A 14,431-nucleotide genomic window follows, 5' to 3' on the forward strand; every position below is an offset into this window, starting at 1 on the left:
GGCACAGACTACATCCCAAGTGGCACCCTATTCCCTTTATAGTGCACTACTTTTGACCAGGACCCATAGGACTCAGGTCAAATGTAGTGCACTATATAGGGAATAGGGTGCCATTTGGGACACAGTCTCATACTGCCAAGTGATGTGAAAGTGCATGAATCATATTACTATAATTGTGTCCCTTTTACCTCGATAGACCATGACCTGTGTCACGGTCGTCTATGTCGTCCAAGTATGACCAAGGCGCAGCGTGTCCAAGAAACATGACTTTATTAAATAAACGTTATCGAACTACAAACAAAAGACGACTCAATGAAGTCCACGGTACACTGACCAAAAGGAACAAAAACCCACCATACCCACAGGAAAACAATCAGAATAAATATGGCTCCCAATCAGAGATAACGAGCCGACAGCTGACACTCGTTACCTCCGATTGGGAGTCATTGACCAAACCTAGACATAAACCCCACAGAACTGCAAACATAGAAATACACCCAAAACCCAACATAACCAAACCAAAACCCAACAAAACAAATACACCCTGGCTCAAATATAAAAGTCCCGGAGCCAGAGTGTCACAGTACCCCCCCCTAAAGGTGCGAACTCCGGGCGCACCAGCATACAGTCTATGGGAGGGTCTGGGTGGGCGTCTGTCCACGGTGGCGGCTCTGGCCCTGGTCGTGGTCCCCACCCCACCTTAGTCACTATCCGCTTCCGTAGCCTCCTCCATATGACCACCCCCAACTACACCCCACTGGATTAAGGGGCGGCACCGGACTAACGGGCAGCACCGGACTAAGGGGCAGCACCGGACTAAGGGGCAGCACCGGACTAAGGGGCAGCACCAGGATAAGGGGCAGCACCGGGCTAAGGGACAGCACCGGACTCAATGGCGGATCCTGGCTGGCTGGCTCTGGCGGATCCTGGCTGGACGGCTCTGGCGGATCCTGGCTGGACGGCTCATGGCTGGCTGAAGGATCTGGCTGCTCATGGCTGGCTGACGGATCTGGCTGCTCATGGCTGGCTGACGGATCTGGCTGCTCATGGCTGGCTGACGGATCTGGCTGCTCATGGCTGGCCGACGGATCTGGCTGCTCATGGCTGGCCGACGGATCTGGCTGCTCATGGCTGGCCGACGGATCTGGCTGCTCATGGCTGGCTGAAGGCTCTGGCTGATCCTGTCTGGCGGAAGGCTCTGGCTGATCCTGTCTGGCGAAAGGCTCTGGCTGATCCTGTCTGGCGGAAGGCTCTGGCTGATCCTGTCTGGCGGAAGGCTCTGGCTGATCCTGTCTGGCGGAAGGCTCTGGCTGATCCTGTCTGGCGGAAGGCTCTGGCTGATCCTGTCTGGCGAAAGGCTCTAGCGGCTCCCGGTCTGGCGGACGGCTCTGAAGGCTCATGGCAGACGGGCGGCTTATGCAGCGCTTGGCAGACGGACAGTTCAGACGGCGTTGGGCAGACAGGCAGTTCAGGCGCCGTTGGGCAGACGGGCAGTTCAAGCGCCCGTTGGGCAGACGGGCAGTTCAGGCGCCGTTGGGCAGACGGCAGACTCTGGCCGTCTGAGGCGCACCGTAGGCCTGATGCGTGGTGCCGGAACTGGAGGTACCGGGCTGAGGACACGCATCTCAGGGCTAGTGCGGGGGAGAAGCAACAGGGCATGCTGGACCCTGGGAACGCACATAAGGGCTAGTGCGGAGAGCCGGAACAGGGCATGCTGGACCCTGGGGACTCACATAAGGCCTAGTGCGGAGAGAAGCAACAGGGCATGCTGGACCCTGGGAACGCACATAAGGCCTAGTGCGTGGTGCCGGAACTGGTGGTCCCGGGCTGAGGACACGCATCTCAGGGCTAGTGCGGGGAGTAGCAACAGGGCATGCTGGACCCTGGGGACGCACATAAGGCCTAGTGCGTGGTGCCGGAACTGGTGGTCCCGGGCTGAGGACACGCATCTCAGGGCTAGTGCGGGGAGCAGCAACAGGGCACACAGGACTCTGGGGACACACAGGAGGCTTGGTGCGTGGTGTAGGCACTGGTGGTACTGGACTGGAGCGGGGAGGTGGCGCCGGAAATACCGGACCGTGCAGGTGTACTGGCTCCCTTGAGCACTGAGCCTGCCCAACCTTACCTGGTTGTATACTCCCCGTCGCCCGACCAGTACGGGAAGGAGGAATAACCCGCACCGGGCTATGTAGGCGAACCGGGGACACCATGCGTAAGGCTGGTGCCATGTAAGCCGGCCCGAGGAGACGCACTGGTGGCCTGATGCGTGGGGCCGGCTTCATGACATCCGGCTCAATGCTCAATCTAGCCCGGCCGATACGTGGAGCTGGAATGTACCGAACCGGGCTATGCCTGCGTACAGGAGACACCATGCGCTCTACTGCGTAACACGGTGTCTGCCCGTACTCTCGCTCTCCACGGTCAGTCCAGGGAGTAGGCGCAGGTCTCCTACCTGACTTCGCCACACTCCCCTTTAGCCCCCCCCCAATAAATTTTTGGGTAGTACCCACGGGCTTCCAGCCTCGACTCCGTGCTGCCTCCTCGTACCACCTCCTCTCGGCTTTAGCTGCCTCCAGCTCTTCACGAGGGCGGCGATATTCTCCCGGTTGTGCCCAAGGACCCTTTCCATCCAGTATCTCCTCCCAAGTCCATGAATCCTTGATAGGCGTCCATAAATCCTGTGTAGGTAGGTCCTGTTGCCGCTTGACACGCTGCTTGGTCCTTTTACGGTGGGTTTTTCTGTCACGGTCGTCTGACGAAGGAGACCAAAACGCAGCGCGTTGAACGAACATGACTTTATTAAATAAACGTTATCGAACTACAAACAAAAGACGACTCAATGAAGTCCACGGTACACTGACCAAAAGGAACAAAAACCCACCATACCCACAGGAAAACAATCAGAATAAATATGGCTCCCAATCAGAGATAACGAGCCGACAGCTGACACTCGTTACCTCCGATTGGGAGTCATTGACCAAACCTAGACATAAACCCCACAGAACTGCAAACATAGAAATACACCCAAAACCCAACATAACCAAACCAAAACCCAACAAAACAAATACACCCTGGCTCAAATATAAAAGTCCCGGAGCCAGAGTGTCACAACCTGTCTCACTGGAAGAAGCAAACGTCCCAGACCGCTCTTTTACCTGCTTTGGTCAACGGGCAGAGCGTTGAGTTTGGCTTGGGTTAAAACAGGCTGCGTGCCTAACAGATAGCCACTTCAGAGACTAGCTTCTTTTCTATCAAGGCTACCCCACTAAGACAAGTCCACCTGGATACATCTGGATACTTTTAATCAGATAAGAAGTGTGATGTTTACATGTGGTACCATGGAGACACTCTGGCAGGGGATCAGACTGCAGGGAAGGCCAGGGCGAAGGTCACGAAGATGGGCAAGCTGAGGCCCCTCACTTTAAACACCTGCACACAGAGGGAAGAGTTACAGCAGTTCAGCACTAAGCTAGTAGAACCCTCTAACTACAACAGAAATAGGAATACAATGCCCTGTTAGCTAGTATTCGAGTCAATCCTCTTGAAGTTTCTTTGTTTAAGCTACATTTTCCCCACAGAAATAGCAATTTACTTGTATCCAACTAATGTGAGAAATCAAGACATTGCAGTACTCATATAGAATGAAAGTACTAGACTCTATCTCCTGTCCTGAAATCACCCAGCCACCAACTCCCTCCTCCCTGTTCCTGCATCAAGCCATCCTCCCTCCATACCTGGCTCTTGCAGGTGCGCTTACTCAGGCCAAACTCCTGGCTGATGGGACCACTGTTGAACTCCTGCCACTGGCCGTGCATTTGGGCCTGCACGTTGATCTGATAGGACACGGCCCGCTCTGTCATCATACTGAAAGGGTGCCTGTCACACGCCCGCACAGACATGGCAGGGTCCCAGTGTCTCAGTCTCTGCAGTGGACACACAGGTACACAGCCATTCATCCGGCAGTCTATGCTATGTTTACTTGGTGTAATGTATCTGCTGGTTATTACTTATAACCTTGACAGAGGAGGCTGGTGAGAGGAGCTATAGGAGGACGGGCTCATTGTAATGGCTGGAATGGAATTTATGGAACGGAGTCAAACATGTGGTTTCCATGTTTGGTGTGTTTGATACCGTTCCATTCATTCCATTCCAGTCTTTACCATGAGCCTGTCCTCCTATAGCTCCTCCCACCAGCCTCCTCTGAACCTTGCCATAGGCACTCGAGAGCAAATATCCCGATTTGAGATGCAGACACAGTGTTGATGCACCCTGACCTGCAGAGAGAAGCCATGTGAGTCCGGCTCTCCCATGCTGGCTGCTTTAAGCAGGAAGTAGAAGCCATAAAGTCCAATGGTTTGCGTGCAGTACTGAGGCTCCTGTAGGACGACACCAAGACAATAGCGCCAATGACTTACACAACCGATTCATTTTCACCTTGCGCCATTTTGCCAAGTAAGGTAGTTACAGAGTTAAGTGAGTTAAGCTTACCCTCTCAATGACCATGCCAAAGCGCACTGCTTGTTGTGAGAAATCTGTTACTTGCATGTCTCCTCCACTGTGGAGCTGGGATGGGGGCGAACGATGGAGAAAGACAATATGTTTGCCCAATGATCCTCTTATACTCTTAGGCGTGCCTGTCTATATGAACTCACAGTGTAGTAGTGCTTGGAGAAGATGAGGAGCAGCCAGGACTGAGGAAAGACATGGATCTGCTGCATCTCCTCTAGATGGGCTCCTGGAGGGTGTCAAAGGTTAGGGTTTGCCATCAAGCAAACACTCACACGCCATAATATCACTCACATTTACCCTTTCACACTCACACACATGAATGCCTAACAATTCAAAAGCAACTACATGAAAACAGTTAACGGTTACCATGTAATACCTAAACATAATCATAACCCACCTATGATAATCTATTGCAACTGGTCTGAAATGCATTTAATGTTAACTAATACATTCAGTTCCTCAAGTCAATAAAAACGAAAAGATATCTGCAGAGTTTCAGAATGAATCAGATTCCAGGAATCTAAGCAAAGGATGAAAACGTGTTATTTGCCTGGGAGCTGTGGTGGATATTTTAATCAATAATGAGGAGAGACAAGGTCAATCACCATCATAATTTTCACTTCATTAAAAAACGTATCGATAAGGGAGCTGGTCACAATACCCACACCAAAGTGAATAGAGTGAGAGCCCACTGAGTGGAGTGAGCCTCTGGGTTATATACCATCTCAGGATAGGTGCAACATCAGAGATGACGTACAATGGTTCCAGCCACTAAACAGGAGAGAGAACAATCTCCCCCAAGGCCAAAGGAGGGGGTGAATGACACACAGACATTATGGAGACATTTGATTGGTTCCCATTACTCACGCCATCCCTTCACATGGTCCGCAATAGGTAAAAACACGTATTCTCACATATGGAAACAATGTTTCCTTCTGACCTCCTTTGCCTTATTCTCTTTCTGATATTCTGCATAGCAACAGGGACATGTGATAGACAAGCCTGACTTCTCCCCTCTCTGGGCCCCAGGTGACTGAGGCCCATATCAGGGAGGAAGTGCAGCTGCCAACACCAGAGTCCGAAAGGAGACATTCTAATATCAAGAGTTCGACAGTTCAATCATATAAGCATATTCTGCAGATAAGACATCTTAATTATCTATGTTACTTAGCTAATTCTGATTTCTCTACCACAGAGTGTGCCCACTTAGGCTTGGCCCAGTGTGTGTACTGTGTATGGTTTTCACAGATCTGCTTATCAGAATCATACTGAGAGGTTAAGAGTCACGTTGCGTGGTTTTTTAATATCAATCTGGTTTTAAAACGGGCTTCTCTACTATGGACCGCTGCTCCGCAGGCACCCGCAGCAACACATTTTATGTGTCTCCAGCTGCATGATGGTTCGGACACGGGCGCCAGAGTGATGTAGTCACATACTGAGGCCGCGGCCAATAGGTCTGGCTTTAGTTTAGAGTCCTTCTCCTTCCACCATTGCGACATAGTAATGATGAACAGATTGCACTATGAAAGGCCTTGTGAACATGAATTAATAAACTTAACAAATAAACGTAACAAATAAACATAACAAGAGAAAAACAGACTGTTTTAGTGTTATGTCATCGAGGTGTGAAAAGTCGATGGCCTTGGCGTTGCCACTCACGTTGAGTGACGCCATGTAAGCGAAGGGCCCGGAATAGAACGGTGAACCTCTGTCCCACAGGCTGTTCCAAGAAGACGCCAGCCCTCGGCCAACTGGAGGAAGAGATATATATATATAAAGAGAGAGAAAGAGAGAAAGAGAGAGAGAGAGAGAGAGAGAGAGAGAGAGAGAGAGAGAGAGAGAGAGAGAGAGAGAGAGAGAGAGAGAGAGAGAGAGAGAGAGAGAGAGAGAGAGAGAGAGAGAAATAACTAGAGATAATCCTGTGGGGCTTGTAGTTACATGTCTACCAGAATCAATGTTCAAACAAACAGAACAAACATGCTACTCACGGACAGGAGTCTACGAATTCCCTCCACTTAAACAGAAATACAATTAAACTTACGCCTGATGACTACCACCTTGAGCCCTGTGTGACCTGTACCTGGAGAAGAAGGTCATAATGATCCTATGGGAGGGAAGGATCTGAGCTGCAGGGTTGAACTGTAGGAACACCCAGTACAGCACTGTCTTCAGGAGCTGGTACTCACAGTCAGCAAAGACCCTGGAGGCCATAGAAAACCAACATTGTGAGTTATGACTAGAATAGGGTGTTGTTTAAGTTTGACCTTACTCTAGCAGCTACCTGGGTGAGCTTAGGGTCTTGTGGAGGAGTTCAAAGGGCAAGTCTCTTAGGTAGATGAAACATGTCAACTCAGTCACCAGGTAAAGCTCCAGCCATCGCTCACACGCTCTCTGAAGACTGGTTTCCTTAAACTGAACCACACGGAAAAATAGGCAAACACACACACACACACACACACACACAAAAACATATACCATCATGCAAAACGTCACATACAGACAACAACATAGACAAACGTGGATGGACATATTCAGACAGCAGTGCATTTATGTGTTTGAGGAGATTTGACTCCCCCTAGTGTATATTTCCGAGCAGTAACTTTTAGAACCACTCCACACCACAAGCTAGTACGATCTACCCCAGCTTACCTTGCAGGACATGCGATGAAAGATACAAACAGTGGAGGAGCTGATCTTATTTATCATCTCTGTTAGGCACCTGTCAATCACACACTTATTGTCTGTCACCTCATAATAAACTTTTGCTTTATTTACGATACACACAAGAAACAATACTATAGTGTATACTATGGTAGGAATACTGTAGTGTTTTTGTGGACTTTACTGTGGACTTTACTGTAGTGTTTACAGTTTGCTATAAGAAACAATATATGGTCTATACTTGGCATGTAGGTTTCTCACTCACGGGTGGCACAAATTGGGATATGGGGGAGGGGAATGGGTACATGCAAGTTAAATACTGTAGTATTTACTATAGCAAAAAAAACAGTGTTTTTGTGGACTGTAGTGTTTTTACTGACATTTCTGTGTTTTTTGTGTGGATAATACTGTAGTATTTACTATAGTATTCTACAGTATACTACAACATTCAATAGTAAATACTACACATGATCAAGGGATATTACAGTGTGTAGTATAGTATTCTACAGTATACTACAGTTTGCTACAGAATTCTATAGTAAGTACTGTAGTATTCTATAGTAAACTGTAGTGATTTTTTTATGTGGGCCGCCAGGGTGACTAAGTGACTGGGTGGGACACTTGTAAGCGCGTTGATGATTTCATGCTTACAGTACACTGAGGAAATACAGCCAATGTTGACATGGATTCATCTCATTCAAACCCATCCCCACCCTCTCATGGACATGAATCAACCACTTCAACTGGGCCAACTTAGGTCCCACAACAGATGGGTGTGTATTCTGGAGTCATCATAGTATCATAAGTTATCCAACGTGACATACATGTCTACAAGCAGGGAAAAGTTCATTCCTGTTCCTCCTTGACCTTGTTTTTGTTGAAAACAGGATTAATCGGTTTTGGCTGAGTGATGGCCTGTTTTTGCACGCCACAGCATTGTTTTACAGCACGGTGTTCCTCCCAGCGGTGTTGCTTGACAGTGAGGCGTAGTGACGTTCAAACATGGAACTTGGTGACCCACAGGGGTGCACATATTTGTTCTAACCCAGCACTAGCATGTCAGATTCAACTACTCATCAAGCACTTGATTAGTTCAATCAGGTGTATTAGTGCTACAAATATGCACTCCTATGGGTTCCCCAGGACTAGTAGTGTGGTGTGGTAGTCTGGCTCACCTCTGGAAAAGGTGTGGCAGGCCCAGCAGGGCAGCGGTAGAGAGCACCCCCTCTCCCCAGTGTTCAGGACATGCCTCTGGGTTATAGAGGGTCCTGAGGGCAAAGGAGAGGGCTGGGGGAAATTTCATTCATCAGCCGTCAGTATACTGTATGAGCGATATGGGTACATGAACTGTGATTGAACCGAATGGGAGTTAGGATTTACTTTATTGTCCCCGAGGGGAAATTTGTCTTGGATGTATGTTATGAGTGTATGATTCTTGTAGCTACCCTCTTTGGTGATGGTGGCGTCTTTCACAGAGAGTTGGAGGACCAGGGGGCCTGTGGGTTTCTTCCCATTCTGTTTGTCTCTGCTGGAGTTGCTGCTACCTGGTCGGCTGTGTGACTTGTCTCTCCCACTCTTACCACTGCCTGGTCCATGCAAGAAGAGACAGGTTACAACTACTGTATGTCTGAAGTAATCAGATGACAGATATTTACACAACTGTACACAAACACACACTTAAAGATACACCTAAGATGCAAATATTGCAGTAATAAGTGAAAAAAAGAAAAACATCAAGAAAACATCAACTACACAACACTTGAAAGGTCCAATTTATTGGTTTTATTTCCTGAATGAGAAAAATGAGACCAATATGCTGGGGGAGAACAAGCCCAATAATCTAATCACATACGGTATGTCTTTACAGAAGGGACTGATGAAGTTGTCTGAATTCCGGATTGTCTCTATAAAACATTACATAGAGGTGCTCATTCCTCACAAGTTTCCAAAAAATGTCCTCATAGGACAAGCATTTGGCACTAACACAGCTAGCACATTTAGTTCTGAGAACCATATGTTTCTTAGAACTTGGTGAGAGCGTGGTTGTCCTATGGTTATTTTGCGTACAACCTTCCCACAATGCTATGGGAATGGTGCAGGACAGTTGCTTGGCTTTGGAACATTCTCAGCACATTTAAGGAACTTGACAAAAAACAAGTTCTTTTCTTGGTATTTCATTACTTAACAGAACGCTTCCTAAATGTTCAAACATGGTGACATTTAATTTCAATTTTGGTAATGTTCTAGGAATGTTCGCCAACTGATTTGACATTAGGAATTTTCTCAAATAGTTCAGAGAACATTAAAAAACAACGCTTCTAACATTTCCTACAAGTTTCTTCATGTTTCTATAAGATCTAAGGGCCCGGGGCCCATCCGGGGCTCCAAGCTAACATATGGAATTGTTTTAAGAAGGTCATACCAACGATCATTTAGCTATTTGATTTGGAATTTTAGGACCCCTGTAAATATAAAAAATATATATTTAACAAATTATTTGATGCTCTCTTAAGAACCAATGGGAAGATGATTTAGGTGAGCAACTTTCAGATGAATTTTGGCAGAATATGCTTCAGAGAATACATTCTTCATCTGTTTTGTCTAAGAGAGATCAAAAATAGTTCATCGGCTGCATTGGTCAAAGGCAAAATTATCCAAGATAAGACCAGAAATAGATCCCACTTATGACCGACGTAAGCAGGCTCCTGCTACTTTAGTGCACATGGTTTGGACATGCCCGAAAGTGACAGATATCTGGATATCCATTTTTGAGAAGTTTTCTAATATACTGGTGAGACCTATAAAACCTTTATTGCATTATTGGGAGTGGCACCACAGGAGGCCCCTCTAAACAGCTCTATGGGCAACATGCTGGCATTTACTACTCTTCTAGCTAGACGTCGTATACTATTTAAGTGGAAGGATCAGTTTCCTCCTACTTTTAACCATTGGATAAAGGAAGTTATGCAACATCTCAAGCTAGAGAAAATGTGCTAGTCCGTTAGGGGATCTGCAATTACATTTTATAATATCTGGCAACCTTTCCTATCCTTTGTAGAAGACATGGACCCAGTTAGACATGGAAGACATGGACCCACAACTCCATAAACCTACCCAAATTAGAATTTGTATCACTATTTTTACTGTTCTTTACTTTTTCTTTGATTATATCTTCACTTTTTTTGTTATTTGATCAAATTACTAAAATTCTATATCCTGCCTGCTTTAAGTCTGGTATTGGGGTGGGGCTCTGTTGGAGAATGGGGGGGTTGGGGTGGGTTTAATCTGGTAGGGGATCCGTGTACGTTCCCACAACTTCCAAGGAGCCAAATGTGCTAGCTGGGAAGTCTGTCTCCCACAACAGATAGGACCAGAGAGAGGATGCAGAGACATTAGGGCTGTAATACTCTTATCTCCAACACTCAGCACAGATAACGCTAAAAAGTATGGCAAAGTCAGTAAGAGATGCAGAGATACTGTACTCAGATCAACTCTGGCCCCTGGGAGACACATTTAAGCGGTGCACCTGCTCTGTCCTGAAGGCCCGTTGCCCTCTGCTGTCTGGTTGACATGTAGAGGTCGCTCAGGGTGCCTGATTTGGTGAGATTAGCGCAGTGCAGCTCCCACTGGCTTCCCAGGCACTCCAACACCACGTCTGACAACACATTGACAACAAACAGACAAGACACTGAGCCAGGCAAGTTGTTGTTGGTGTTGTTGTTGACGTCACGTTTGTTGACTGCTCCCACTGCTACGGTATCATGACCTTTCTTGGCACATTTTTCAACTGGGGGTCGTCAACCTTTCAGTGAGACAGCACCCTCCAAGCATTTTGTTGCTTTACTTTTAAAAGGGTACATAACATATTTCACCTCTTTAAAAAGGGCAAGAGTTGAGAAAATAAATGGAAACAACATTCATGGAGAGAGAAATAAGGAGAGAGAGAGGGAAAGAGGGAGAGAGAGCGAGAGAGAGAGAAAGAGGGGAGAGAGAGAAATAGAAAGAGGGGAGAGAGAGAGCGAGAGAGAAAGAGGGAGAGAGCGAGAGAGAGAGAAAGAGGGAGAGAGAGAGAGTAATAGAGAGAGAGAGAGAAAGAGAGAGAGACAGAGCTGCATTTCCTGACAAAATGTAAAAAATATAAAACAATTAGTGTCATTTCCCCAAATTTGAAACCCTTATTCAAGGTTTCAAAGACCTCTCTAGGCTACCCGTCCTGTTGGGGTGGACGCAGAGAGCTGTGGGTTGGCAGCGCACTACATTGCTGCCTGCCATAAGATGAGGGGCAGTGTCTGACAGACCAACCAACCTGCGCATGTCCTCTATGCTTATTGTTATTGTTATTGTTCAATGTATGGTTATTTTGACCCTTGATTATTGTTGTTACTGTTGTCCCGTTGACAATATTGATGACTATTCTTTTAATTATGTTAATATTGTAAATCTCCAAAGTAAGCTTTGGCAATATGTACATTGTTTCGTCATGCCAATAAAGCAAATTGAATTGAAAATTGAGAGAGAGAGAGAGAGAGAGAGAGAGAGAGAGAGAGAGAGAGAGAGAGAGAGAGAGAGAGAGAGAGAGAGAGAGAGAAAGAGAAAGAGACAGAGAGAGCAGGATAGAGAGGAAGAAGGAAAGGGAGAGAGAGACAAAGTGAGAGAGAGAAAGCGGGAGAGACTGAGAGAAAGCGGGAGAGAGAGGGGGGGGGGGAAGAGAGACAGAAAGAGAGGAACAGACGGACAGACGGACGAAGAAGAAAAACCTGGTTGGTTGTAATGGACAACACTGCGGGACAGGAGGTAGAACAGATCCTCTGGAGTAGCCTTGCTGGGATAACCTGGCACACTACATAACAAATACACACAAAAACACATCATCATAAGCACACAAATTGAAAACTCTAAACGGTAAAGACTTATTAAATGTAAAATCATCACACTCTTGTCTGCCACTTGAAAAAGCGAACAAACACAAGGTGAGCCCTTCAAAACACAACCATTTTGTCCCCATCAGAAGTCACCCCTCCCGTCCAGCCCAAATGCTCCCAGCGTGACCATCTCACCAACTCTACAGGTGGGTTTGCCCCCTTTATGGTGGCCATTGTGCTCCGCACAAAAGCAGACCAAATTAAAGATAATCATGTTCCAATGTGGCATGCAGCCTGCTCCATACTGGTTGCATGCGGCTGGCAGCAGGCCCCAAATGTCTGATCAACTGTCCTCCCTCTGTCTCTCCTTCTCTATGGTTGTCAGTGTGTGCCCTTGTGGGCCTGGCAGCGTACCAGTGTCTGGGGCTTCTGGGCAGGCTGGTGCTCGCTAGGAGGGTAAGCCGTGGCAGGGGGGGCTCATCATGAGTGCAGGGCTGTGGAGAGTCAGCTGGAAAACAAACAGAGAGGGAGGGGTGGGGTGTGGAGAGGGGTAATACACAAGGAGGTTTTGGACTCAACAGTAGACACGTGCGACTCTGTGACAGTAACAATAGCAGACTTTCATGTTAAGTTTGGAGGTGCAATGATGGATTTGCATTGAAATTGTTGTGATACTGTAAAAGCCCCCCAAATGATCAGTGCTGAATAAAAACCTCTCATGTTCAACTTAACCTTTACAAAGTATTCCTAATAGTTTAGTTTCTCTGCGATTGTTTTCCCCAGTGACTCTCCTCTGCTCTCACAGATGCACACAGCGTATCTGGAAGATGTCAAAGGCCTAATTGTCTCTGGGATGGCACTGCCAGTCTAGTTGGAAACCGGCTGCTGTCAGATCTCTCCAGGTGCCAATCTCCCCACAACTTTGCCAGCTTCTCAACACCAGGTTGGCGTGGTTGGCACCAATCGGGTCTAGCACCCCTCCTGGTAGGCAGGGCTCTTGGCTGGGTCACGCTGACTTTGGCACTGTGGACACAGCATGCCACGTACAGATTTTGGCTGGCTTAGAGCTCTGTGGTAACATAGGAGGAGTACCTCCTTGAAGAACCAAGGCCCTCTGCCAACCTCAACTAATCTTCATATTGTACCCTTCAAGACCTTTATCTTAGGATAATAAATGTAAACACTTCTGTCAAACTGTAACACATAGGTGTCAACACACACACACACACACACACACACACACACACACACACACACACACACACACACCTGTCCTTATGGTCCTGAGTGATGTGTTGATGCCCACTCTCATGGTTCTCTCAACTTGTGCTTGCCCCAGCAGGTCACTGCCAAGGGGGTGGTGCAGCTGCCAGCGGTTGGTGTGGCCTGCTTGTCTCCGTTGACGGCCATGTGACGAGGCAGACAGCTGGACACAAATAATAACCAGTCAAAATAATAAGATAAGATAGAAAAAATACCCATGACCATATGGTTAAGATAGAAATGTTAGGTACACATTCATGCTAATCTTATCCCTATAGTCCCTTCATGCACCAGCTCATGCAGCTCTCCAATGGAACGTGGGTAAAGACTGATTACTATAAATCATTGGTTGGCTGTCAGGATTAGGACATTTACGATGTATCTCTAACCACCTCAATTTGACACAGCAATAAACGTTGTTCTATCCTAGTCCTTCAACTACCCTGCTAGAAGTAAAAGAAAAATGTCGAACTATCAGTACTGGGGAGGATAATTCTACAACATGTCTCTCACCATTCTCTCCAGGAACACATGGCCTCGGAATGCCTTGACGGGAGCCTTCAACACTGATCTATGAACAGCAAGACCGGGAATGTGTATTTAGTAACATTACGTAAATAACGGTTAATCACAGAGTTATGTATTTATATGTCTTCTGACTTACACGGGCTGAAACCCAGACGTCACACCCCTAGGAAATAGAGGGTTTCCGAAGATTTTTCCAATGGTGTTGCCCGAGCTGCATCCACCTCCATCCATAGGCAATATATGCGTCATCGTTGCCTTTCGGGATCCCCTCTCACACCAGAGACAGAAAAAGGACAGTTTGGAAAGTGTGACTCTGGTGGCAAAAAACGGTCAAAATCTGTCCTTCCACAGAGAATCAAGATGTTCTTAATGTGACAGGTGATTATTACGCACGCACGGTCCGGCCCACGGTTCCATTCCTTAACCATTGAAATTGAATTGATCTGTGTTGCCATATTATCTCAGGGATCAAGTCTAGGCTAATCTCCGTTACCCAGAAGTAAAATTGTCGCGAAAATGGTCACTTCGTCGTTTACACGGGAATCTGTCCAAGAGAGATTACGTCTATTCCTATACATTAGGCCCAACATCAAAAAGCCGTCAAAGTA

At 47.1% G+C, this 14,431-nt stretch overlaps 1 protein-coding gene across 1 annotated transcript; it reads right to left on the reverse strand.

Moving 5' to 3' along the window:
• Positions 1-3,040: 3,040 nt before the first annotated feature.
• Positions 3,041-14,228, reverse strand: btbd16 (BTB (POZ) domain containing 16). The gene is made up of 17 exons (XM_041897631.1): positions 13,960-14,228; positions 13,809-13,866; positions 13,302-13,458; positions 12,447-12,540; positions 11,928-12,010; positions 10,697-10,825; positions 8,616-8,756; positions 8,346-8,457; positions 7,159-7,228; positions 6,791-6,921; positions 6,590-6,709; positions 6,169-6,260; positions 4,653-4,735; positions 4,489-4,563; positions 4,275-4,376; positions 3,735-3,923; positions 3,041-3,429 (listed from the first exon to the last, which is right to left on the reverse strand). The coding sequence occupies exons 1-17, from the start codon at positions 14,070-14,072 to the stop codon at positions 3,361-3,363; spliced, it is 1,818 nt and encodes a 605-aa protein (XP_041753565.1). The 5' UTR covers positions 14,073-14,228; the 3' UTR covers positions 3,041-3,360.
• Positions 14,229-14,431: the final 203 nt, after the last annotated feature.

The sequence above is a fragment of the Coregonus clupeaformis genome, chromosome 1, assembly GCF_020615455.1.
Source record: "Coregonus clupeaformis isolate EN_2021a chromosome 1, ASM2061545v1, whole genome shotgun sequence".
Lineage (NCBI taxonomy): Eukaryota > Metazoa > Chordata > Actinopteri > Salmoniformes > Salmonidae > Coregonus > Coregonus clupeaformis.

Excerpts from the sequence above, each read along its gene's own strand:
- btbd16 (XM_041897631.1), bottom strand. The coding sequence starts at position 14,072 with ATGACGCATATATTGCCTATGGATGGAGGTGGATGCAGCTCGGGCAAC. Across the intron at positions 12,541-13,301 it reads ACTCAGGACCATAAGGACAG|CTGACTCTCCACAGCCCTGC; the intron begins GTGTGTGTGTGT and ends TTTGTTTTCCAG. Across the intron at positions 6,710-6,790 it reads AAGACCCTAAGCTCACCCAG|GGTCTTTGCTGACTGTGAGT; the intron begins GTAGCTGCTAGA and ends TATGGCCTCCAG.